This window comes from Agelaius tricolor, unplaced genomic scaffold (genome assembly GCF_023055355.1).
Source record: "Agelaius tricolor isolate 1412-34295 unplaced genomic scaffold, bAgeTri1.0.p SCAF_17, whole genome shotgun sequence".
Taxonomy (NCBI): domain Eukaryota; kingdom Metazoa; phylum Chordata; class Aves; order Passeriformes; family Icteridae; genus Agelaius; species Agelaius tricolor.
In genome coordinates, this window is record NW_027269277.1 from 16,097,939 (window position 1) to 16,123,686 (window position 25,748).

General features: G+C 50.9%; 1 protein-coding gene and 1 long non-coding RNA gene across 2 annotated transcripts in view; both read left to right on the forward strand.

Moving 5' to 3' along the window:
- Nucleotides 1-1,112: 1,112 nt before the first annotated feature.
- The window catches only part of LOC139597389 (uncharacterized), a 47,578-nt gene continuing 22,942 nt past the window's right edge, over nucleotides 1,113-25,748 (forward strand). The window contains exon 1 of the long non-coding RNA XR_011681586.1: nucleotides 1,113-1,261. This is a non-coding gene — a long non-coding RNA (uncharacterized lncRNA). The remainder of the gene's footprint in view (nucleotides 1,262-25,748) is intronic.
- Nucleotides 17,239-20,116, forward strand: LOC139597107 (zona pellucida sperm-binding protein 3-like). The gene is made up of 9 exons (XM_071442074.1): nucleotides 17,239-17,616; nucleotides 17,974-18,092; nucleotides 18,181-18,284; nucleotides 18,454-18,631; nucleotides 18,708-18,828; nucleotides 18,973-19,064; nucleotides 19,135-19,280; nucleotides 19,689-19,808; nucleotides 19,983-20,116. Exons 1-9 carry the CDS (start codon nucleotides 17,239-17,241, stop codon nucleotides 20,114-20,116), a joined length of 1,392 nt encoding a protein of 463 aa, XP_071298175.1.

Below are 25,748 nucleotides of genomic sequence, written 5' to 3' on the forward strand. Positions count from 1 at the left end.
GAGGGAATTGCATTGAGGCCTTAAAGAACCTAGAAATTAAACAACACACTTTCAAGATTATATTAGTATAGGAGATAATATAAAAGTTGGTTTTTACTGGAGGCCTCCAGGGGCATTGAAAATGTGGAAAATGTCCACTAAATGCCCAACACCCTCACAGGGTGAATACAGTTTTGTAAGTTTAGCAAATTAGCATAATTGACAAAAATCACCAATTAAGAGCACAAGTGGTGATGCAATTCCAACCCTTCCAGTTCAAGCCCCTTTTAAATCCTTCCCCTCAGATGGGACTAAACTTTGTAGGTGAAAATAGGGGCTCTGGAATGTGTTTTGTCTTTCTGCTTAGGGAAAAGTACTGGGAAAACTAGCCAGAGATACAACAATAGGCTACAGAGCTGAAAATATATGTGTAAAAAATATAGAGAATATATAAAAGAAAAAAACAAAAAGGGAAAAAATCATTAGTCATCAGCACGTGGTCTATATCCATCTCTGCCTGCACACAGAGAAATACCCCAAAAAGCAGATGCAGAGAGACAGGAAGAGGAGTCCTTACCCTGAGGAAGACACCAGGGCTCCAAATAGGGCAGGGAAGGTGAGCAAGTGATGCAATCTCAAGGATAAAGGAGATAAGAGAGATAAGAGAGCAATGGAGAGAGCAAAGAGCTGTGGGTGTGTTCTGGATTGCCAAGCAAATTGTGTTCTGTTTGCCATCTGTGTGGCAGCTGACTTCTGTTCAGTGGGCAGCTTTCCTTCAATCACTTCTCCCTTGGGAGGGGACACCTGCTGATAACAGCCATTGAATGTCCCTGCATGGCTGATAAGAGCTACAGCATCCCATTGGGAGATGTGAGCCCAGGGGGAGGAGCCAAGCATTCCTACCTGGATATAATCTGGAGATTCTGGAACACCAGCACAGCTTCTGCACTGGATTCCCCAGAGGAACAGCAGCTGCCTCTCCTTCCCCTGGATCTTCAGAGGCAGAATCCATCCTTCTCTACAGGATCCCTGCTCCAGCAGAGCCACCCTGACACTGCAGGAGGGCTGAGCCACAATTCCAATGGCACTGCTGCCAGCACCCTGACCCACACAGGGTGTCAGGCTGGGTTCTGACTCTGGCAGTGTTGTTCTAGTGTGCTGCATTGTTTATTTTATCCTTTTGTTTTTCCTTCCCTATTAAAGAACTGTTATTTCCTGCTCCCGTATTTTTGCCTGAGAGCCCCTTAATTTAAAATTTACAGCAATTCAGAGAGGGGGGAGGGTTTACATTCTCCATTTCAGGGGAGGCTCCTGCCTTCCTCAGCAGACACCTGGCTTTCCAAACCAAGACAGGGTGCCCTGTGAGCTCTGTGGGGACAGCACTGGGACAGAAGCTGTGGGGTGCTGTGGCTGTGCCTCTCTGCCACTCCTCAGCTGTTCAGAGAAGCAAGATCCCTGGGAGCCCATCCCTGAGGAGCTCCCTGCTCCTGCTCTTGGCACAGCATCTCTCCAGGACACTGACCAGTTGGGACTTTTGTTTGACCAATGGTCTGGTGCTGACAGGGAGCATACGGCCAGGGCTGGAGCAGCAGCAGGAGCCATAGATTATCCCTAATTGCCTGCAGCAGATGAAGCTGACCTTCAGAGAACACAGCCATGAATCTTCACACAACACAGGGAGTGCCATGTGGATTTCCTGTCTGCTGCCTTCACACCAAGTATAGGATTTGCAGAGACCCCCATGGCAGGGAGGAATGATGCATCTGACTCCATCTTACCAGAAGGCTAATTAATTACTTTATTGTACTATATTATTCTAAATTATATTACACTATGTTACATTACATCTAAACTGGATCTGCCAAGCACTCAACCCTGCACACACTGCACAGAATCTCGTGACTGTCCCCCAACAGTCCCAACACACACACACACACCTGGGCCTGACAGGCCAAGGAAACAAAACACCATCACTGTGGGTGAACAATCTCCACATTGCATTCTACTTTGGCACAACACAGGCACAGCAAATGAGATAAGAATTGGTTTTTTTCTTTCTCTGAGGTTCAGAGAATGTGAAACCCAGAAATATTTTTGGGAATAATCATGCCTTGATTTTCTCTGTGAAGAGAAATGCGGCAACAACCAAGCCTCTGCTGCTGTTGCAGGAGAAGAAGAAGGGCCAGAAGGATCTGCTGTGCAAAGCCCTGATTTACAGGGACAGCCACAAGTCAGGAGCACACCTGAGCTTTCAGGTGTGTTTTCCCTTGCAAGCTGTTCACAGCTAGTGGGCAAGAGGGAGAGCAGACAGACAGACATGGAACAGCAATGTTTTCTGTAGCCTTCTCTGGAGGAAGTAAATCTGCTCTGTTAGACCAGGAACATCATTAAGAATGCTATAGGAACCCGGGGTTTTTTGTGGTGTTGGTGTCTTTTTAACTCAGCTTGGGTGAAGGAAAGTAAATCTGCTCTGTTAAACTAGGAACATCACTAAAGAGTGCTATAGGAAAACCTGTTTTTTTTGTGGTGTTGGTGCCTTTTAAACTCAGCTTGGGTGAAGGCAGAGCAGCTTCCAGAAAGACATGAGAAGCTGAACAGGAAGGTCTGGGTTGTCAAGGGGAAAGTGCCCTACAAACCTTGCAGTGCTCCATCACTGAGGCAGCAGGGACCAGCTGGGCTGGAAGCAAATGCCACTTCCAGAGTGACCTGAAGGATCCCAAAGCTCTTGGTGTCTTTGAAACAGGGTCCTGTGCTCGTGTCAGGACAGAGGGAGATGGCACAGCTCCTGCCTTTCCCTAACCTCAGCCTGCATGTGGCTGGGAGTGCTGGGCAGAGCTGCCTGTCACTGTGGCTCCAGGCTCAGGCTGTATGGAGAGGGATGAGAAATCACATCTGTAGGGTTTCTCTGCGTGGTTTCCACCTCTGCAGTGCCAGTAGTCACCAAGGACACGTTGCTGATTTGGGAGGATTCGTGTCAGATGCTTGGTCACTCTGAATCAGCCAGGCTGTGTTGATATGTACCCACTGCAGCCTGGCCCCTCCTGCAGGCTCAGAACCAGCTAAGAACCAAGATACAAATCAAAAAGAGAAGGAAAATCCAACCAAATGAAACAGCTTGGCTGCCTGTGAGCAGCTCTGTGAGTATCAGCCAGTTTCTTTGTGGGCAAAGCCAGAAGCCCAGCCAGGGTTTGTTTGGCTGGCTGAGCATTCCCAGGGTGTTTGTGGCACTCAGAACCTGGCAGAGCCATCCCACAGGGCTGCCAGGGCCAGCACAGGGCATGACAAGAGGGGACAGTGTGTTGATAGGGGACAAACCAGCATCTCAGCTGCAGTTTGAGCACGATGGTCTCTCTGGGAGCTGTGTGTGCGAGTGGCTCCCTCACTCCTGCACTGCTGTGTCTTGATGTTCATCTCTGCTCTTTCTTGGGGCAGGAACAGATCCCATGGAATGAGAGAGGGAAGCTCTGGCCCTGCTGTGTCAGTGCACTGACAAAACCCATCTCCTGAGTGTCGGAGCATCGGGGGTAGCACGGTCGGTCGGGACAGACAGAGACAGAGATCTCTGCAGCCAGGGCTTGGAATTTGGGGTTCATTGCAAAGGGCCTGGGTGCAGGGCCCTGCTGGGAGCTGCCAGGCACAGCTCAGAGCAGGACTGAGAGGAGAGAGGGGGAGAGAGGATGAGAGGGTGAGAGAGTAAAAGGGGTAAGAGAGTAAAAGGGGTAAGAGGGGGAAGAGACAAGAGAGTGAAGTTCCCATTACAACACCATAAATCATTTTCTGTGTTGAATATTCTAATTCTCACTAACCAATCTAGTACAATATACAATCCTATAGCATTTCCATACAGCCTATAAGAATCATTACATTACCATACTGTGTTACATTTTAAACCCTACAAACTCCTCTTTGGGCCCCCTCTGCCAAGCTGGCAGGGTCTGCTCTGCCCCTTGGGCCTGTCTGCAAGCAGAGGGTGTTGTTCCATCAAAAGGGGATCACCTTCAGCTGGCCATGCCATTGTTTTCCAGTTGTTCAGTAACTGAGGTATCTCAAAGCTTGCTTTCATTTCAATCTCACTTATAGTTTCCATATTTATAAGGCTTTCCTGTTTCATCTTCCCCAACACTGAGGAGGGGAGCAAGGTTTCCAGAGCCCTGCTGGCCGTGCTCGTGGGCAGAGCCAGCTCCTGCCTGCAGCCCCAGCGTGTGCCAGCTGGCCAGGGAGAGGAGATGGGCAGTGACAGGACCCTCTGGGTGTTATCTGCAGAAAGAAGGCAACCAAAGACAGGCAGGGAAGCCTTGGGGTGCTCTGCAGTGCTGGAGGGTGCTCTTATGGCAGGAGGTCACCCCTCCAGCCTCTCTCACCTTGGGATGCCCCACAAGTTGCCTCAAGACACGTGTGGAGATGTTAGGGGTGATTTTAATGGCCACTGAAGCAGTGTTTCAACTGATGTGCCCTGTGGCCTTGCCTGCTCACTCCTGCATGCCCAGGGTGCCCATTCCCAGTGCAGCTCAGCAGGGCCCAGAGCTGAGAACATTTCCATGATCTCTGGTGCTGCAGGCTGGCTGCTGGGCTGAGCTGCCCTCCCTGAGCTGATCTCCTGCCTGGCTCAGCACCTCACAGCCCTGCCCATCCTGAGCCAGCCTCAGGGCAGGCAGGACTGCAGGGTCCAAGGGCTGAATCCTCCCTGGCTTTTCAAACCCTGCTCCGTGTCCCCAGAGCCCTGTCCCACCATCCCTGCTGTGCTGCACAGTGAATGATCACATTCTCAGTGCACAGAGGATGATCACAGGGGCACTGTCCCCTTCAAAAGGCCTGACCAAGTCTTGGGTTCTTCTGCAAATTACCCCATTCCAGAAGTTTCAGCAGTGGCTGCTGTTTCTGTATTTTTTTTTGCCCCAAGCTTTCCATGTGTTTATACAAACTCCCTATTTTAAATATGAATTCAGCTGGAGACTTCTGGGTTCAATCCTTCAAGTGGTTGTTATTTTACTCCTTCCACTTGGGATTTCTGGAAGAAAAGTACTTACCACACATTTAAATTACAAGGAAGTGCAGGAAACATTGCAATATTTTCTGCCTCTATTTCATTAACCTCTTTGCTCTCTGAAGGACTGGCAGCCTCATAACAGCAGATTTCTCCCATGCAGGGTCCTGCTGTCATGCCTGTCAGGAAGCCCCACCAAAACTCACAGGCTGACTGCTTTTACATTTAATGGCCTAAATATTTATATTTTTTAATTAGTACTGGTGGGCCTAGCCACCTTTTCATCCATTTCTTCCACTTTTAATTGACCCTTGGGTTTTTTTCCTCCTTGATCTTGCAAAGGAGCTGCTGAGTTCAAGACAGACAAGGAACTACTGGAGAGGGTAAAAACTTGTATTTCAGGCATTCCTGAAGAATCTCCCTGCTAAGCCAGCCCAGCAAGGGCTGGGAGGGAGGGTGCAGCATCTCTGAGTGAGAGGTTTCTATTTTGGTGTGGATGGAAGTCCACAGAAGGTGATGACTGATTAGGAGTTACTCTGCACTTTCAATTATTTGCCATCTTTTTCAAAACACATAAAAAAATCCCAAACTCAACAATCTTGGCTGAAACAATTGGACCTGGAAGCAATTATTAATTCTTAATCACCTGCAGCATGCCTTGAGCTTCACAACTGCTTCCATTTTTTGGGGGGGTGAGCCAACCCCAAGCACAGCTGCTGTGCCCTGATGGATTTGGGCAGATTGGGCTTCACAGCAGAGTTAAAAGGGAAATATTGATAACCCAAACTATTCTGGGGAAGCAAAATGGAAGCAGCCACTCCCTCCCTGTGCTGTGGGGCTTCTCCAGGGCTGGCCAAGGGGGTGATGCCCAGGCTCTGAGATCATTTTGGGCTGGGAAAGTGCAAAGTTTGGCTTCTCCCACTGGTGCCCACTGCTCTGCTCCTCACACGTGTGGGCTGGCTCTGCTGCTGCCTCTCCCAGGGGTGCACCCACGCACAGCTTGGCACCTACTCTGAGACACAGGAGACGATGGAGGAGCAGGGGAGGTGAGAGGAGGGGAGGTTGAGAAGTTTTCCAACTCAGGAAATTATTCTGAAGCTAAAAAATGGAAAGCTAAAATCCCCCACTGGGAAACCCCTTGGAGGATATCAGAAAACGAGGCTGAGTAGTTTCTTTGGATCCTGTGGAATTTAACACAGATTTGTCATCTAGCTGTCAAACCCACTAGAAATGTCTCACTCTCTCTTAATAGTTTCAGAGATTTTAGAGATTTTCCAGCTCAAAAGACCATTCTGTTCATCTCTTCTTGCATAAAATTGGCTATTCCTGTATGAAGCCTGTCCGCCCTGGTCAGACAGAAGCTTATCTTCCAAAAAAAACCTCCACTGAGATTTAAACACTTCCAGGCACAGAGAATCCATCGTGTACCTGGTGAATTCTTGCAGAGGCTAATTGCTCCCACAATTAACCATGTCTTTCTGAACATATCCAGCCTGCAGGGGTTCAGTTGGGTTAAAGAGCTGTTAATTATGAGGTTCCCCCTCTGGGGATGTGTTCAACAGCTCTTAGTCTGTGACCTGACCTGTGGGATCTCCCTCAAGGTTGCAGCAAGGAGCCTGGGAGCAGCTGGCGTGTCAGGAGGCTTCAATCAATTGCACACAGGTCCCCACCAGGAAAACAGCAGAGGGAGAGCTGACAGTGTTGCTTTCTGGGTGCTTGGAGGATTAGAAGGGGGCTGCAGGTGTTGCAGTGTCTGCACTCGTGTGTGGCAGGGTGTGGGAGCATTGGGAGCTGCTGGTGGAGGTGCTGCAGTGCTGGAGAGCTCCTCTGTGCCAAAGCTCATAACTAAGGGCCAATAAAACCTTCCCTGTGCTGCCACAGCTTCTGCAGGGGGGTTGTTACAGCTGCATCCCAGGAAGCTGATTTAGGAGTGTTATTGGGACTGGGACGTTTTTATGAGGTGCTGCTTTCACACCCCACTGCTTGGGAAGCCCAAGTGCTTTAATTAAACACCTGGAGGGACACAGCCCCTGGGCTGACCAGCATCCATGACCCTGCTCCCACAGAGGGATGGGGGCTCCTCTGGGAGCCCCTGTGTGCCCAGCTCTGCCCTCAGGGGCCCAGGGTGCCTGTGGAGGGGAAGGAGAACACGTTTGTAGTGCTGAATTATTTTTCAGACCTCATCTTCTGCAAGGCCCTGGAGCGTTGCTCAGCTTCTCCCTGGGGATAATCTGTCAGGAGAGAAATCTCTCTGCTGCACTGGCCTGCACTGCACAGCAATTGTCCTTGGAGAATAAGTGGTTTGGATGGATGACTCCAGCAAAGTGAGACCCAAGAGGAAATGAATTCAGCTATGGGCTGGAGTGGAGCTGCTCAGCCTTTTGGTTTGATCTAGCAGCTGTATTTCCTCCAGATTAAAACATATTCCACTCTTAGCCATGCCTTGACCTGTTCTGGCACTGGAATGATGGAACTCACAGAAATCTGAGCATGGCCTGTAATTAATACATGATAACTAAATCTAACTGAATTTAACTCAATTTAATCAAATTTCTTGAGACAAGCAGCCCAGACAGCCATGTCCCATGAACAGCTGGTGACAGAAATGTGTGTTTTTCAAAAGGAGAAGCAAACCTAATTGGTCCTTTCTGATGGAGGACTTCACAAATTGCACCATTTCCAAATGCTCTTTAGTCATTAACCCTAATTACTGGATCTAAGTACACAAAATTTACATTTGCAACTGCGAGAGCAGGAAATCTCCATTTTTAAATAAATACATAGATGTGCCAATTTTACCAGCTCTTCTTCTCCCCTCTGCAAGCTGCATGATCTGAAAGGCACAAAGTCCCAAAGGCTCGATGTATGTGACATGATGGTTCCTACTCCCAAGCAGGTGTGAGCTGCAGAGCTTGGCTTCAGTAATGAACCATCTTCTTTTAGTTTATTAAGAGCAGGTTAGAGGTGAAGTGAGAATGGTCTGGAAGTGCCTGCATGCAGGGGCAGCTTTGGAGAGGCTCTTTCATCTCTCAGCAAGAGCATTGTGAGATTTAGCCAGGAAAAAAGGTTAAAGGTAAGGCATGCAGTGTGAGTTTAACTACCCAGAAGAGCAGCTCCCCGAGGGAGGGGTGCTGCTTTCAGCCAGGCTGGTTGGGGAGGAGTGATGCAGAGCCAGGGCTGGGATCCTGCAGGGAGCCCCAGGGAGCAGCTCAGGGTGCCCCAGTGAGGCACCAGGGCAGAGCAGGGTGTTTGTCTGGGAGCTCATCTCCATTCCCAGGTTTCCAGGAGGCACTGGCACGCTGGATATTGGTCCCAGGGTTCTGGACAAGGTCTTTATTTTCAGCTTACCGGTGATGTGTGCTCACAATGTTTCCTGGGAATTTATGATAGCCTGGGAAGAGCTGGTGAGTCAGGAGGCAGGCAGTCATTAATTCCCAGTAATGCCTCAGACTGAGTTCATTACTGTTATCAGAAGATGAAATGATGTGAAAAGTAGATTTATTTATTTTTCTGAGGCTGATGCAGTTTGCTTTTGGAAGACACTGTGCTCTGGGGAAAAGCAGTGCCAGCGCCTTGGCAAGAGAGGAGCCTGAATCCTCTCGCAGCAGTTTGTTCAACACAGAAATGTTTGCTGTGTGTTTGAAACAAGAGGTTGTATCAAGGTCACTCCACTGAGACTCAGCTTTGCAGTCCCTGTGAAAGGAGAGCTCTTGCTCTTGCTGTCCTCAGAGATCTTTTTTTACTCCCTTCCTCATGCAAAGGGCAGGGTTCGTGAGCTCTGGCAGGAGGAATAAAAGGCTTGCAGAATGGGCACTCTTACAAAGTGTCCTGCTGTAAAGAAGTGCTATAAAGAAACTGAATCTGTTCCACAGTATCCCTCTCTTTCTCACAGGCTCCCTCCGGGACCAGCCCTGGCCTCTGCTGTGTTGCCAGGAGGGAACTCTGTGGCTGCAGAGGTGACTCAGGTCTGTTCTTCCAGTGCTGAGGAGGAAATGGAGAACTAATCCATTTGAAAATCTTTTAGCAGCTTACATTAACATTAATCTGGCAGCTGCCATGAAACCTTCAGGAGCTGTCCTCACTGAGTGCTTCCCTCCTCCTTTTTAACCTCACAGGGAGGATGCAGGGACAGTGACAGCAGTGCTGTGTCCCACTGCCCTCCCAACCCAAGCAGGACTGGGTTTGATTCCTCTGCTCCCTGTGCTGTCCCACTGGGCTCAGGAATTCAGTTTTGGGTTGAATTTCATTCCATTCCAGCAACCTAATGCAGGCAGAGTGTATCATGGTCACCCTACATTTCCTAATTACTGCCCTGTGCATGCCACAGGCAGCCTGGGATGGACTGAGCTTGGGCTGGCAGTGCTGTTGTTCTTATGCTGACAGGGGCCCTGGATTAATTCAAACACTGAAGGAGACACAAAAGCACCCATCCATGCTGCAGGCTGAGCAAATAAAGAAACTGATTGCTGGAGAGTTTTATGAGGATAATAAACAACATGATATTAAATGGCCATGAATATTTCATGGCGGGTGTAGTGCTGATATGATGTGCCATAGAGGAGTGATGGGGTTTTTCAACATTGGGATGCAAATGGGGAATGTGTTCTATATTTTGCAGGTTTCTCCCCAGACACGCTGTGTTTTCTAAAAATCAGATTGACTGGGAGCGTTTGATATGAGAAACAACTTGAGGGCTCTGGTTAGAGTCAAAGAAAAGCACAGGCACTATCAGAGGATTGTCGGTGCTGAAGATGAAAAAATCCCACGCAGATCAAGCAGCCCCTAAACATCAGGGGAAGGTAGGTGGGAGTTACCAAAGGCAAATCACGCTCTGTGCCATCCTTGGAGCTGGGAGCTGAGCTCCCCACCCAGTACCAGCAGCCCCTCTGTGCTGGGGACAGCACAGCCCCTGGGAGAGGAGATCAAAGTGAGGGGCCAAGTCCTCCCTCCTCGCTCATGCTTGGGGCCAGGGGTTTGAGCTTACCAGGGGCAAAGAATCCCCTTTCTGGAGGGGACCAGAGGTTTGAGCTTGCTAGGGACAAAGAATCCAATTTCTGGAGGGGACAGGGGCTTGAGTTTGCCCGGGACAAACATTCTTCTTTCTGGACGGGACAGGGGTTTGAGGTTGCCAGGGACAGACAGTGGAAGGATCTCCTTTCTGGAAGGGACAGGGATTTTTGAGTTCCACCCAAACTTGCATATGAGGGTTTTTTTTTTTTTATAGAACCCTTTGTTCAAAGGAAAAGTTCAAAAATACCTGGAGTGATGCCTCCACCTGAACAGGTTCCTCTGCAGGGACACTCAGCCATGGTCACCGGGCAGGACCCAGTGGTCAGTCCTTCCTCCTCCTCTTCTAATTAATTCTGTCAGCCCCACAGTTTGCCCCACAGCCAGAGGAAACTGGGTTTACTGGGGTTTGTTTCCTGCTCTCTGCTGGCAGGTGTTCCTGCCTGAGCAGGCCCAGGGCACAGAGCTGGCTCTCTGAACATCTGTGTGCCATCACACACAGGAACACACTCAGGGGAGTGCAGGCGAGTGCTGGCAGCTGCCAAGGCCAAGTACCAGCCTGTGCCTGGATAAGACAGCAATGGCAGCACTGAGAGCCCCCTGCTTTCCTCCTGCATCTCCCTCAGCCTTTGCTGGCACTCCCTGGCCTGCTGCCCTTCACAGGCACCTTTCATACTTGTCCTGCCTCCTCCTCTTTTAATGAATTCTGTCAGGTCCCCAGCCAGCTATTAAAATGCACTGCACGTTGCATATTCACGAGTTTGGATGGTGCAGGGACAGTTTCTAACAAGCCACCTGCCTCCTGTCCTGCTTGGCACGGGTGGCAAAGCCAGGGTGTGAAAGGAGAGGTGGGACTAGAGGAAAGCAGCCTTTGCAGGTACCTGGCTGGGCACAGGAACAGGTAGGGAGCTCTGAGACAGCCTGCAGGCTCAGATCCATCAGCCATGGGATAAACCTGGCTGTTTGCACCCCTTGCTGCAGCTTTCTGCTTCTGTTTTCCCATTTCCAAGGCAGAGTGAGGAGCACACCCATCCTCCTGGGTGTGAAACATTGCTGAGGAGGACCTGCACCTCAAACCAGTGAGAGCCAACACATTTCCAGCTACTGCCACTTCCAGAGCTGCTTTGTCACCCAGCAGGGGCTGGGAACCATCCCTCCTGTCACCTGTGTCCTTCTGGGTACATCAGTACAGACACCCCACCTGGGGCTATTTCTCCCATCTGCTTCACAAGTTCCCAGTGAGCCCAGAGTGTTTCCTTTGGGTTTCTCACTCGGCTCCTCCTCGAGGTGCTGCTGAGCTGGTGGCACCAGTGGCACCTGCCCTGGTTCCTTGGTCCCACAATGGTTGCTCTATGGTTTTGCCCTCCATGCTGCACTGGGATGACCCAGGGCCTTGTTACTTCCAGGCTTTTCAAGGGCTTGTCCCAATTTCCTGGTCCCTGCAACCAAAATCAGTTCCAAGCACCTTGGTTAGCACCCACACACAGATGTGGAAGCTGCTCTGCAGAGCTCTGTTTTCACCAACACATACATGAATAAACAGGCCACAGCCCCCAGATATGTTTGGCCAGCTGGTGTCTCAGTGGAGGTGGGCCCATCAAATGGAAAGTGCCTTTTCAAAAAAGAAAAATGGAAATGGGCCCATCAAATGGAAAGTGCCTTTTCAAAAAGTAAAAAAATAAAAAAGGGGAAAAAGGGAAAAAAATAGAAAATAGAAAAAAAAAATGCCCTTGTTTTAAAGTCTGCACCTGAGTGATGCTGTGAGCTAACTTTTCCCAAAATAGGTGTTGTCAGTTGATGAAAACTCTTCCATAAAGATGTTAAGCTCACTTTCTGGATCAGAAGTATTTCTTCTTGGAGAGTGCTGATGAGATTGTGCCTTGATCAGCCAAAGTGGGGCTGATTTGAATGTGCTTTACTACAAAGCAGTCATTACATTTCTCCTTAGGATCCAAACAAACATTTCCTCCATATTTCAGCTGTGCTGAACTGGCTTTGCAAGGAGCCCTGCAGGCATTTGCTCAGGAACTGGTGAAATTACCCAGCCTAATGGCCTCCAGAAGCTGAGTTAGCCAAGCATGAACGGTGCCACGGAGATCCCAGGAGCTGTGTGAAGCAAATGGCACATTGGCTTCTGTGTCAGCCTCAAGGTAGCAGCTCAGGCATAAAGTGGGGATGGAAAAGGACTTAATATGCTCACACACACCTTGTTGTTTGGTTTTGGGCTCTTTCTGTCCATTATTTTGACATGCTTCTCCTGGAGAGTGCATGGATGGGAGAAGCAGCGTTTGCCCGTGTGTTCCACTGGTTCTGCTGACACCTCGGGCAGGAGGGCTGGGGCTGCCTTCAGCAAGGGCCAGCCTGAGCTGATGGGGTCTCTGGGGTTGAGGTGTTGGAAAGTCTCTTTTTCCCAGCCCTGAGACTGAAGAAGAAGACAGGATTCCTTGGCTCTTGTTCTCAAGGTTATTATTTCTTCTTATTTTTTAAAAATATTATTTTTTTATTTATTCTTCTTCTTCTTTTTCTTCTTCTTCTTCTTCTTACTTCTTCTTCTTCTTATCTATAAAATTGTTTCTGGCCTGCTGAGGTCTGTCCAGTAGGTCAGTTTGTGGCACACTGACCACCTTGGGGCAGTGTTATCTTTTTATACTAAAAACTACGTGTATACTATTTACAATAACTTCCCAATACCTATCACCTATGTTAGACAGTCTGTGTCTACCTTAAACCAATCCAAAAGTGCCACCATCACAGCAGAAGATGGAGGACAAGAAGAAGGAGAAAGAACATGCCCAGATTCCTCCATCTTGCCTCCTGAATATGTATCACCTATGTTAGACAGTCTGTCTCTAAAGCAATCCAAAAGTGCCACCATCATAGCAGAAGATGGAGGACAAGAAGAAGGAGAAGAAGGACAGGACATGCCCAGATTCCTCCATCTTGCCTCCTGAACCCCCATTCTAAAAACCCCAAAATCTACATTTCCACCTGGTGATAAACTCACTAACATTCTATTCAAAACCTTGTGGCTTGTAACTCCTCACACAAGGTTGGTAATTGTTTCCATGGGTGAGAATCAAAGGCACAGGTGGTTTTGACTCCATGCCAAGGTCTCTGAGCCCCTTGCCAGGGTCTGGAGTCCTCCAGGGCAGCCAGAGCAATGTGCTGGGTTCCAACACTGAGTGACCAAGGGCAATGCATGGGCACCAGCAGTGTGTGCAAGCGTGGGGACCCTCCTGGCACCTCTGCAGCACTCTGCAGAAGAGCCTCAGGCTCCTTGCATGCTGCAGGCAGGAGCAGGAATCACATTGCAGCAGGAAGGATGAATCCCACTGAACTGCTCTGGGTTTCCTTGTGCAATCTGGTGGGATCAAACCCACAGGTATTGCCCCTACAAATGGCACTCAGCTGCACTGGCAGGGCCTGGCTGTGCCTCTCCCCCTGCCTTGGGCTGGCTGTGTGCTCAGGTTTCCCCTGTCAAGGTTGAGTTCAGCTGCCATGGAGGGCAGGGATGATGTCAGTGGCTAACGTCAGTGCTCTCGGGGAGGAGTGTATCATTCTCACTGCTGGGAGCTTTTATTTGTCACACTGCCAGTCACCTGAGCAGATGGGGCACGTGCTGGCACGCACGTGAAGGGGGGAGCGTGATGAAGTATCATTAGAGCAAGGGCTGGCTGATTGGGAGCTCCATCACCAAACATCTGTACCCTGCTGCTGCACTGGATTGCTGAAATCACCCTGACTTACTGCAGACCTCTGAGATTTACCCTCCATATGTTTACTGTGGCCAGCTGGAAAAGCACACATTTTTTACTTGGCCTGTGTTTGTCACAGACATCTTTTATGAAAAATCCTTTCTTTAGGATTTTTCCTCCTGAGAAGCTGAGAGGCCTCAGGAACAGAATGTAACCAATGGTTATCTGCTGCTGTGGAATGCAACAGGTGCATCTGGGATTGGGCTCATGTGGTTGTTTCTAATTAATGGCCAATCACAGCCCAGTTGGCTCGGACAGAGAGTCCAAGCCACAAACCTTTGTTATCATTCCTTCTTTTTCTATTCTTAGCTAGCCTTCTGATGAAATCCTTTCTTCTATTCTTTTAGTAGAATTTTAATGTAATATATATCATAAAATAATAAATCAAGCCTTCTGAAACATGGAGTCAGATCCTCATCTCTTCCCTTGTCCTAAGACCTCTGTGAACACAGTCACATGGGTTGAGCACTAATGAAGTTCTTACCTTCTAAAAGCATTTAAAGATAAAATAATTAACAGGCAGGGAAACCTCCTTTCCACTTCCCCTGGACCCTTCCTCTCTCTAATCCCATTTCTCCTGCTTTTCTTGCAGTTTATGAGCTGGTAAATCACATTCCAGTCCCTGCTCTGCTCTGCACCTAAGCAGTGGTGTGATCCTGTGGAATAAATGTGTGTGATGAGAATGCCTTTAGCAAAGCACACCCTGTGTCCCCCCAGCCTTGAGACCACTCAGCTGATGGGTTTATTATTTATCCTGGTGAGCTCTCCTCTGAGCTGAGAGCCTGGATTCATGCATGTCCCTGAATTACTGCACCAAAGCTGTGAAAGGATTTGAGTTTCAGCGCTGACTGATATGAATAGGTCTGCCTGCAGCTAAAAATAGAAAGCACAGGGCAGGCTTCCAGGCAGAGCTGTAGTAAATCCTAATACAAGGTGGCTCGGCAGCAGTTCCTGTGGCAAAGCTTCCTCCCAGGAAAGCTGTGGCATGGGCCCAAGCCAATATTAGGTGACAGAGTTTCCTTATGGGAAGCAGCTTGTGAGCTGCAGAGACCAACAACACTGAGTTTCAAAGCTTTCTTTTCCCTAGAGCAGGGGTGCCCAGCTCTGCAGGAATGACTCCTTGGTTCCGTGCCTCAGTTTCCCCTCTGTAGGGGACTCTGGCTGCTGCAGGAGAGGCATTTTAGCTGCAGGAGATGCATTTTAGCTGCAGTTTTCTGGCCCTCTCTGCAGCAGGGCAGATGTGCAGGGCAGCCCTGTGAGCCTGCTCTGCTCCACCACCACCCCTTGTGCTCTTATTCCTCCTCCTGCACTGAGGTGTTGGCTCCCTCCCTGCTCTCCAGGCCTGCAGCAAGATGCACTTTCTCAGCACCGGGTGCTGCTCCGTGGCCTTGCTGGCAATCAAGTGCTCCCTTCCCCTCAGGACCACGGCTTTTGGAACTCTGCACATCTCCCTCATCACGGGGAGTTATTTCTCTGCTCATTAGGGCTCATCTGCTGTGAAAATCTGCTCCCCCAGAGTCCTGGTGCCATCACTCATGACAATGGCTCATCACAGCCGCGCTGGCTCAGCGAGTGGCTCATTGTCCCCGTGCTGGAGCATATGGTCTCCTGCCTCACTGCTGCCCCACACACGGCCTTCTGCACGAGGAGCAGCTGTGCAGAGGCTTCGTGGGGCTCCCGAGGGTCAGCCGAGTGTGACACGCACAGGGAGGAGCGCTCAGCACTGGGCAGAGCAGGGCTGGCTCTGGGAGCAGCGGGGCAGAAACGCCCCTGGGCTGGGGCAGCAGCAGGACAGGGCTCAGGCAGGGCTCAGCTGTGTTTGTAGGAGATGAGAGGGCTGCCATCTTTTCATGCTGGGCAGAACGTGCTGCAGCCACCCCGGCGAGCCCCTGGTGCAGGGATGGCTGCTCTGGAGGCACGGGCAGGGGGGAGATCTCTCAGGGCTATTGCAGTGACCACAGAGTGACCCACGGGGCTGGGACCTGCACCTGCAAAGTGCTGAGCTGTTCTAGGGGGTGAGAAATCCATGCTGGAGAGGGAAAGTGTGGGATGGGGCTGTGTGAGGCTCTTTGGGATCCTGGATCTTCCCCTGTGGAATTGCATGAGGGGCTTTGGGAGCAGGCACCCATCCCTGGAGACCTAGGTCCCACAGAAGTTGGGTGGATCAAATCCTGGATTTCCAGGGCCATTCCTGGTGTTGGGATGGGGAGTGGGGCTGTGGGAAGCAGCAACATCCCCTCCCATCTCCATGGATACCTCTGGATGCAGGAACATCCCCTCCCATCCCCATGGATCCTTCTGGATGCAAGAACATCCCCTCCCCTCCCCTTGGATACCTCTGGATGCAGGAACATCTCCTCCCATCCCTCTGGAGCCCTCAAACAGCCCCATCCCCCTGGATAAAACATTCCAGGGCAGCTTCAGGGTGAGCCAGGCTGGGAGCTGCCCCATTCCTGCAGAATTCATGGAGAGGCCTGGAGATGTCTTCCATGTCCCACCATTTATCCATCATCCCTAAAAGCACCCAGGACAATGCTGGGACACAGGGATGGTGCCAGGGGGGGATGTGGGAATGTGGGAGTGACATTATGGATGCTGCAGGGGACAGCAGGACTTGACAGGAGAATTTCCACCAGGAATTTGGGCTGGGTCAGAGCTTGCCTCATCCCCTACAAGTGACCTTAGTGGGTCCCCTCATCCCAAACCCCATCCCACAGGTCCTGGAAGAGGGAGGTAAATGCTCCAGCCCCTTTTCCCGGTAAAAAACCCCACCAGGAATAAATCCCGAGGCCAAAATCCCTCCCAGCTCTCCCGTCCCTGTGGGTGGAGAACGGGAATTCTCCGGGAATGCCCACAGGGCACGGGGACGGCCTGGCCGGGCTATGCCACTCTCCGGAGTGTCCCCAGCTCCTCCCGCAGCTGCACAGGGCCATTGTCACCCTCCTGTGCCCACCAGCGGCGGTGCCAATCAGCGCAATTAACACTCACAGGCTAATTAATCTCTGGATTCTGCCTGCCGGTCCCTGACCGGCTCTGCCCCTCTGCTTTCCATGCAAATGAACTCGTTATGGTGCCCTCATTAGCCAGGCACAATTCCAGGGAAATCGGGCACGGGCCGATCCCAAAGCGCCCAAGTGGGGTTGGCACATCCCCAGTTCTGAATGCACCGCCTGGATTTTGGGGAATTCCTGGGAATGTCCGGGAGAGCCTCGCTTGGCCAAAATCGGCTCAGGGAGCAAGGGGGACACGGGTGACATTGGTGCCACCGCGGCCGAGCAGGACATGGGACAAACGGGACAATGCCCGGCTGCAGGGGGAGGGAATCACCCTCGGGAGGGATGGACCCAGCTGGATCCCGTTATCCTGGCGGGGGGGATCCCCAGCTGGATCCCGTTATCCCGAGTGGAATGCCCAGCTGGATCCCGTTATCCCGGCGGGAAAATGACCCGGGATGCTCCCATAAAAAGCTCCCGAGCAGCCCCTTTGCCATACGCTGCTTTTCCTGGGGTCAGGATGGGGTTTGGGAGCCGCTTTGGGGTCGCTCTGCTCTGCTGGGTGTTGGCTTTGGCCGCATCCTCCGATCCCTGGGGTTTTCCCTCGCGGAATTCCGGGATGTGGCGGCTGCGGGGTGACTCCCCCCGCTCGCAGCCCTGGGCTCGGGTGGATCTGTCGCAGCTGCGGGCGCTGTCCCCTCGGCCCGCGGTGGCCGTGAGCTGCCAGGAGGGGCAGCTGGCGCTCACCGTGCGCAGGGACCTCTTTGGCACCGGGCGCCCGGTGCGGGCAGCGGAGCTGAGCCTGGGCACGGCCTCCTGCCCGCCCCTGTCCCCGAACCCTGCCCAGGCCTTTGTCACCTTCGTGGCCGCGCTGCACGAGTGTGGCAGCACCCTGCAGGTGAGTGGCACTGGGGGCAGCCCTGGAGGTGCCCTGGTGCAGGTGCTGGCGGGTTTGGGGTGAGGAATGCCCGAAGCAGGGGTGGATTTTCGGGGTGTGGATATCCTGGATGAGGCACACGCTCAGTCGTGGGTTTGGGATTGGATGCAGGAATTGATGGGATGCTGGGTCCCGAGGTGCTGTGCCTAAATCCTGGAGGCTTTGTGACCTCCTTCAAGCTGGAGCTTTGTTGGGATGCCAGCACGAAGCTCCATGGTGTCCTGTAGGATCGGGAATGTGGCCTCTGTCCTGGCAAAGTCCCTGCCAGTGCCGAGTTCTTTTTCCTGATTTTCCCCTTTTCCCAAATCCTCCTTCCAGGTGACCCCGGACTCTCTGATCTACAGAACCACCCTGTTCTACAAACCCACCCGTTCTGGCAACCCCCTTATCGTGAGGGCCACCCCTGCCGAGGTCCCCATTGAGTGTCACTACCCCAGGTGAGTGCTGGCGGCTGTCCCCGCCCTGCCAGGGCCCCGAGGTGCCGGTGCCACCCCAGGCAATTCAATTCCCATCGCTTCCCTTTAGGAGGAGCAACGTGAGCAGCGGTGCCGTGCACCCCACCTGGGCCCCGTTCCGCTCCACGGTGGCGGCAGAGGAGCGGCTCCGGTTCTCCCTGCGCCTCATGGACGGTGGGTACAGCCCTGGTGGCCTCGTGTCCCTCAGCTCCCCCTCCCTGGTGGCTCCTGGGGACATCCTGGGAGCCCCAATGGAGCCAAACCCACCCCGCGGGGGTTGCTGTGCGTTTAAGAGGTCCCGCACTCCCCAAAGTGACCCCGTTCATTGGGATCTGCATTCCAGACGACTGGAGCAGGGAGAGGCTCTCCAATGGCTTCCGGCTTGGGGACAGCCTCCGTTTCCAGGCCGATGTCGCCTCGGAGGGCCAGGTGTCCCTGCGGCTCTTCGTGGATCGGTGCGTGGCCACCGCCAGCCCCGACCGGAGCTCGTCCCCCCGCTACGCCTTCATCGACCTGGGCGGGTAAGGCGGGCTCGGGGCTGCCTGGGCCGTCCCGGGATCCTCAGGAGCATCCCGGTGATTCCCTGCCCTTCTCCAGGTGCCTGCTGGACAGCAGGGCAGAGGACACCGCCTCAGCCTTCGTGTCCCCGCGGCCCCGGCCGGAGTCACTGCGGTTCCTGCTGGATGCCTTTAAATTCGCCGGAGACGCCGGGAATTTGGTGAGGTGTTGCTGCCGTCCCTCCTCGTTTCTCAGTTTATCCATGGGGGGGAAAACGAGCCCTAAAGTCTCCAAGATTAACTTGACTTGTAGGGGATGAGCCAAGCTTGATTAACTTGAATTTTTCCTTGATTTCCCCTGCCAGCTCTACATCAGCTGCCACCTGCGGGTGTCCCCGGCGGGTGAAGCCCCGAATTCCCGCAATAAAGCCTGTTCCTTCAGCAGAGCCAGCGGGCTGTGAGTGTCCCTGCCGCGGGGAGGGGACCGTCCCCGCCCCGGGCAGGGCTCACGGGTGACTCTGTTCCAGGTGGGCACCTCTGGAGGGCACGGCGGCCATCTGCAGCTGCTGCGACACCGGCAGCTGCCCCTCTCCCGGGGGAGATTCCCGGGAATTCCGCGCTCCGGCCGCACGGATGGGCAGGCGCCTGAGGAGGGATGGCCCCAGCCAGAGAGGTGAGTCCCCAAGGTGTCCCCTCGGGACGGGGCAGCGGGGTTTTGGCACAGTTTAAGGACAATCCTCTCCGGTGTGTCCTTAGGGGAAGGGATTTTAAAAGAAAAGAGGGGAATTTTGGGGAAAAAACTCTGTGTGGGTGAGGAGGTCCTGGCACCGTTGGTCATCTCTGGAATGTCCCAGGCCAGGCTGGAGCCACCTGGGATAGTGGGAGGTGTCCTTGCCCATGGCACTGGATGGGCCTTGAGGCCCCTTCCATCCCAAACCATTTCATGATTCTATCCTGACTGTGTCCTTGCATTTTAAACCCCTGGAATTCTGCTCTTCTGGTGTCCATCTTCTTGTAATTCCCAAATTCTAGCCCAAGCAGGAATTCCCTCTCCTGGGTACTCATTCCCATCTTTTTCCAGGTGAGCCCTCAGGGCCGACTGAGGCTGATGTCTCCGTGGGACCCCTGCTAATCCTGGAGCCTGCTCAGGGATTCCTGAGCCCCTCTGGAAGTCCAGGAGCAGCTGGGAACACCCCCCAAGGTAAGGGGTCGCTGTGGGGTCTTTGTGGGGTTGTGTCTCCAGGCTCACCCAGGGATTTCACAAAGGGATTTTCTGGAACAATCCCCCAGACCTGCCCTGTGGGATCCTTCCCAAAGATTGGCTGGAGGCTGGGAAGCCAATGAACGAGTGCTGAGGGGGTTTTGTCCCTTCCAGATGCTGCTGGTGGAATTCCTGTGCTGATCCAGGGGCTCCTGCTGGCAGCAGCCACCCTGCTGAGCCTGACTGCCCTGGGCATGCTCCTGTGGATGTGCCGGAAAAGGCTCTGCCCTCCGGGAATGTCCCAGTGATCCCAATAAAGAGAAGAAGCATTTGTCACCTCCTGGTCTTCTCTGTGGGGTGGGAGGTGCCCCAGGTGGCTGTGGGTGGGAACCCATCCTCTGGGAAAGAGGTGGGATTGGGGATCTGGAGCTGCTGCCACCTGGAAGGGATTCCTAAACCTCCAAGCACTTGGGTTTGGAAGGTGTTGGATGGATTTTCCAAAGGTTGTGTCATGGAAAGGAATCCTAAGCAAGGTGTGGCCCCTATTTTAGGGGTTTATTGGTGTTCTGAGGTTCTAACTGATTTCCTGATTTTGGAGTTCCTGTTTTCCCTTCCTTAGCCAGTGGAATGTGGGAATTATGCTCCAAGATCCCTTGAAGGATGCAAGGGCAGCTGGAATTCTGGGATTTTGCTTGGTTGTAGTGCTGAGTTTGACTTCTCTACAGGGGAAATCTTGGAGGAGCCTCAGGGAATGGGAAAGGGCTGGATGGGAAAGAATTCCATTGTTTTTTATGGAATGTGAGAGCTCCGGGATGAGCCCAGCAATGGAATTGCATTCCTGGGCCATGGTGGGAGCTGGGGACTCTTCCTGGGATGATCCCAAAGCTGGAGATCCCCTTCCAGGGCAGCGCAGATGCTGTGGGTTCTGGGGATGTGTGGGGGGAGGAAAGAGCAGCCTTAATTGGGATGGGTGCCTTCCACACCTCTGCACTCCTCTTCCCCTGGGTTTTGTCTCCAGAGAGTTTCTGGGGATGTCCTGGACTCTTGCTGCCAGTGCAGTGCCAAACCTGGTTGGGAAAGCACAAAATCCTCCTGTCATGGTGCTGTGGTCATGGTCCAGCCTTTGAGGCTGTCTCTGCTCCATGCAGGTGGAAGGCAGAACTGAGATTTGTACACCTAAATCTGCTGGTTGGAACTCCATAAACTAACCACCAGCTCAGATCCACCTGAGTGATCTCTGGCTCCTCTCCTGTGATGGAATTGCCACAGTCAGTAGAGTGGCAGATTCAATTACTGGCATGGAATAAGATCTTCTCAAAGACTTTATGAGGGTTGAACGTCCAAAAATTGGCATAATTGGAGTAAAGATAGAGGAACAGTGAAACTGCTTGAGAGAGAAACTGAAAAATGGTAAAGAAAAAAGAATAATATGCACGATGTTGTAAATGTGTTTGGAAGCAGAGTGCCATTGTAAGGACTACAAAGAAAAGGAAATGAGAATGTTACAAGATGAGTTTGAACAAAGAAAGTGACAAAAAGAGCTGTTATCTCTGTGAATAGAACAATTGCAGAAACAACTGGGGTGGGGGGAAGGAAAAAGAGTGGAGGATAAATTAGAATTTATGATCTGATATATTAGGTTCCATAAAGATCCATTAGTTAATTGCATCCCCAGAAGATTGGGATGGAGATATATGGAAGGGATCCTGACTGGGAATTTAGGGATGAGAGTAGTGAAGAGAGTGAAATGTAGTTTAAGGTGGCCCCTCTTATTAAAATTGAAGTGTCCCTTGGGCCCTAAGGGGGTAACCAAAGAAATACCACCAGAACCATTCTGTGGGACCTTCTTCAACTGATAATTTGCAAGAACTATAGGGCTAGAAGGTTGGCAAGAGTGGAATTGAGTATTTGTTGTGTTTCTTTGATTAGGGGAGATTATCTGAAACCCAAGGTGAAGCAGAGGTGGCTTTTGGGGACCAGGGGTGTTTTTTAACAAGGGAAGCAGATTCTAACAATGAATCACATTCCATCACACACTGAACAGCTCACTGTGCAAGGGAAAAAGCTTTTACAGAAAGGGGATAAAGTTCTGCCCAGAGAGGTGGTGGAGTCCCCATGCCTGGGTGTGTTTAACAAAGCCTGGATGTGGCACTGGGTGCCAGGGTTTGGTTGAGGGGTTGGGGCTGGGTTGGACTCGATCTTTAAGGTCTCTTCCAACCTGGTCATTCTGTGAATAGATCCTTGGGAATGAGACCAACAACTGCTGTCCCTGTACATTCACTGAACATTTTAACCCTGTCTCAGCTCCCACAGACCCCCAGGCCTTGAAGGTGGAACCCTTGCTTGTTTAAAACTCTGTCCCATTATGAAAAGAGACCAACCAAAAGACAACAATAGAGTTAAACACCACATTACTGTTGGGTGGATACACCTGAGCCACTTACTAGAAGGGGTAACCAGTTTGGAGTCTCCCCACTGAGACTTGTCCCATTTCCCCTTCCAGGACCCACACTGGGTTATACCAAAATCCCAAAACCCAGCCCTTTTGACCCAGCTCTCGTTTATCCCTCAATAATCCTGGTGCATGGAGTGAAAACCCCCAGGTCTTTCATTTGTACAAATCAGTGTGGTAATGGTTGTAATCGTGATTAAGACTGAGTGCACTGCAATGACAATCACTAAAAAGCAAGCTGTAATTGTACAAATTCAGGAGTCCCACCCATTAACGTGGATTTGGCAGAGGGAAATGTAAGCGCACAGTATGTGAAAGACAACCCCCAAAAATGAAGTGGAAATTTACTTGTTTAGTTTTCAATGTGGCTCCTTTGAAAAGGGATACAGATCTAAGCAGACTGGTAGCTGTTTAATGAGTGTTACATAAGAGGAACACACAGGAAGAGACATAGTATCAGACATAATTTATCTGTTTATCTTGGAGATATAATTTAAATTAAACTAGGATTGTTTCTATCAACACAGCAAAAATCACTTTAACCCCCACAGTGTATCCTACTACCTCTTGGACCTGTTGCAATCTCCACAGATTTCTGAAATTGAGCCCAATGGTATTAAAACACAGGCCAGCAACAAGTGATCCTTAATCCCTGATGAAGCCCCAGGCCTGTGGAACTGTCACTGCAGGTTAATATCTCTGCACTTAAACCTACCTGCTTATCATTCCTAAATCCATCTGCCTGGGGCTGCTCACAGGGCTGCACAGTGAGCCCTCACCTCTCCAAAACGAGCCAGGAGAGCTGTGACTGGCATCCCAGGAACAGGATTAGGAGTATTAAATAAACAGCACAGATGCTGGAGTTCTGGCAAATAAATTAAGCCTGGCAACAAGTGATTTGTGTGAGCAAGAACACCAGTTAAAGTCTTCTTTGTTGGCATTAGGAACTGGTCAATGTCTCCTGGCTGGTATGTTGTCTAAATAGCAAAGAATTATTGAAAAGGACCCCCACCTAACTGTGAATGCACTTGGCATCACCCAGAATAATGTTTCCATAGCTCTCAGCTGTATCCAAGCTCAGTTGCAGGTGCAATCCACTACAGCAAAAAGGGAAGGTGATGAGGGCACCTTACCCACTGAGGTTCAAAAGGTGATTTGGGTAAATAATTTCTACTCACAGAGTATTTAAAATATTTATTTTAAATGACCACATCAGAAATAGGGGCACAGCTTTTATCCTAACTCTATGCAATGTTTAATGGTTGGACTTCATGATTTTTAGAGGTGTTTTCCAGCCTAAATGATTCTATAAACCCAATCATTGCATTGGGATTGAATCAGCATGGAATTGTACTCTGTTAGAGCCTGGAGTATGGGCCCAGCAAAATGGGAACAAATGGCAAACTGTCACTGCTGCCACATGTGTTGTGCAGAAACAACAAGGATTTATTTGTGAGTGTAATACTCTAAAGACCCAAGACATTTGTCTTGACACTGAACACAATGTTTGTCATTTTGAAATACATCCCAGAGAGACCTCTGAGACTGTACTTGGGTGTGTTGGGAATGGCTGCATTTGCATGAGAGCCCTTTGTGATTCTCTATAAATAGAGAATATGCACAGTCCCTCAAATACCTGCATCTGTAATTTTATTAAAGTTATGGGATGCAGCTTTAACTATGCAGCCACAACCCACCATGCCACAGCAAGAGTGAAGAAAGGTGGAAAACATCACTGGTGAGAAAATCTGCTCAGGTGGTCACCAACAGCCACCAGAGCTATGAATTCCACCTAATTGTAGTCTTGTTAATCATTATAGTTTTGTGTTCATTGTTATACTTCTGTTTATATGTCCCATTACAGCTTATATCAAAGTATAATAGCTATGAGCGGATGTGTGGATATTAAGGGATCAGCAAATCTGACATATTATCTCATTTACCAGCCTATTACCCACTCAGTAAATTAACTTCCAGCTCAGCTCTGCCTCAGTGATCCCTGACTCTTCTGCTGCAGCACAGGGGGTGACATTCATTGAGTGGAAGCTGCACTGTGGGGTTTTAAGTCATCTTTTCTCCTGTTCTGCTCCATTTCCCCCCCTTGCTGAGAATCTCCATCCTCTGCTGGTTCATCTCACTTTCCAGCCTGCCATGAGTGGGATGGGGTGGGTTTGTGTTCAGTGGCTTTGGGGTCAGTGTTAGCTCACATTGAGCTGAGAGGGGACACTGAGACATGCCCAGCACTGAACCAGGGCAGGAATTGGCATTTCACTCATTCTGCCTGGTGCCTTCTAGGTCTGGAGTGGGGGGAACAGGAGGGATGGGCTGTGAGGTGCAGAGCCACCTCCAGATGTGCTGGAGGTAGGGATGCTGTGGTTGTTGCTATTTGCAGCTGGGTTAGGGCATGAGCTGGCTGTGCAGAGCACCAAAGAGAGCCCAGAGCCACCTGGGTGGCCAGACTGGGAGTGCTTAGTGTGTTTATATCCAAATTTCTACAAACTCTTTACAGAAGAACAACCCGGATCCCATAAAAGTAATGAACTTTAAGTCCCTCAGTCCTTCTGGTGCCATTGAAGACTTCTGCCTGTGTTGCAAGTTTAAAGAAAAGCTGCCATTTTGGGGCTTAAAAGGGGCATCTAAGGGACAGTCATGAAGCATTTAGGGACAAACCCAAGGTTTAAACAGCTGCAAAGACAGCCAAGGGCTGGGAGCTGAGTGCTGCTGCCTGTGTGTGCAGATCAGCATTGGATTAGACAGTGGCCTGGCTTGTTTGCCTCTCTGATGATACCAGATGACTTCTTGGCCCACTGCATCATCTGGAGAAAAACAGCTGAACAAATGGAGATGTCCAGGTGAGCTGCAGTTCAGGGACTTGTTTTCTGTCTTGTGGGCTTTGGCTTTTGTTTTGTTTTGTTTTTCACTGCTGAGCTCTGAGGGGATTTGGATATTTGACTCTCCCCAGCCTGCTGGCCTTGGCAGGAAGGTTTCAACTTCTCAGCACTGAGTAAGGTAACTGTGAGAGGGTGAGTGCTTCAGCCAGCTCGAGGAGCTGATTTATTCCTCAATAGAGCCTTTGAGGGGCTGGAAATGGGATGTGATTTGTACTCAGGGCCGGTGCTGGCTTGCTGGGATGAATTCTGTTCAAACCATCACCTGTGAGTGCAGCCCTTGCCTCCACTGGGATCTCACTGCTGCTCCCCCATTTTCTTCTCCCTGCCCACACAGGATTAGCCAGCCCAGATATAATCTCTTCATCCCTCCCGAACCGCTGAGAAATCCTGTGCCAGCTGGTTTTGAGAGGGGAAAAAGAAAAGAAATAAAGGGAAAAAAAAAAAAAAGGGCAGCTCTTTTCCGATTTACAAAACTTAGAGAAGGGGGAGGGAGGAAATGGGGGAGAATAATTGGGCAATTCCCGGCATCCTCGATGGCAGCTCTTAGGCAATTCCGGGGACTCAGCAGCACCCTTATCGCAGTTCTGGGAGATTATC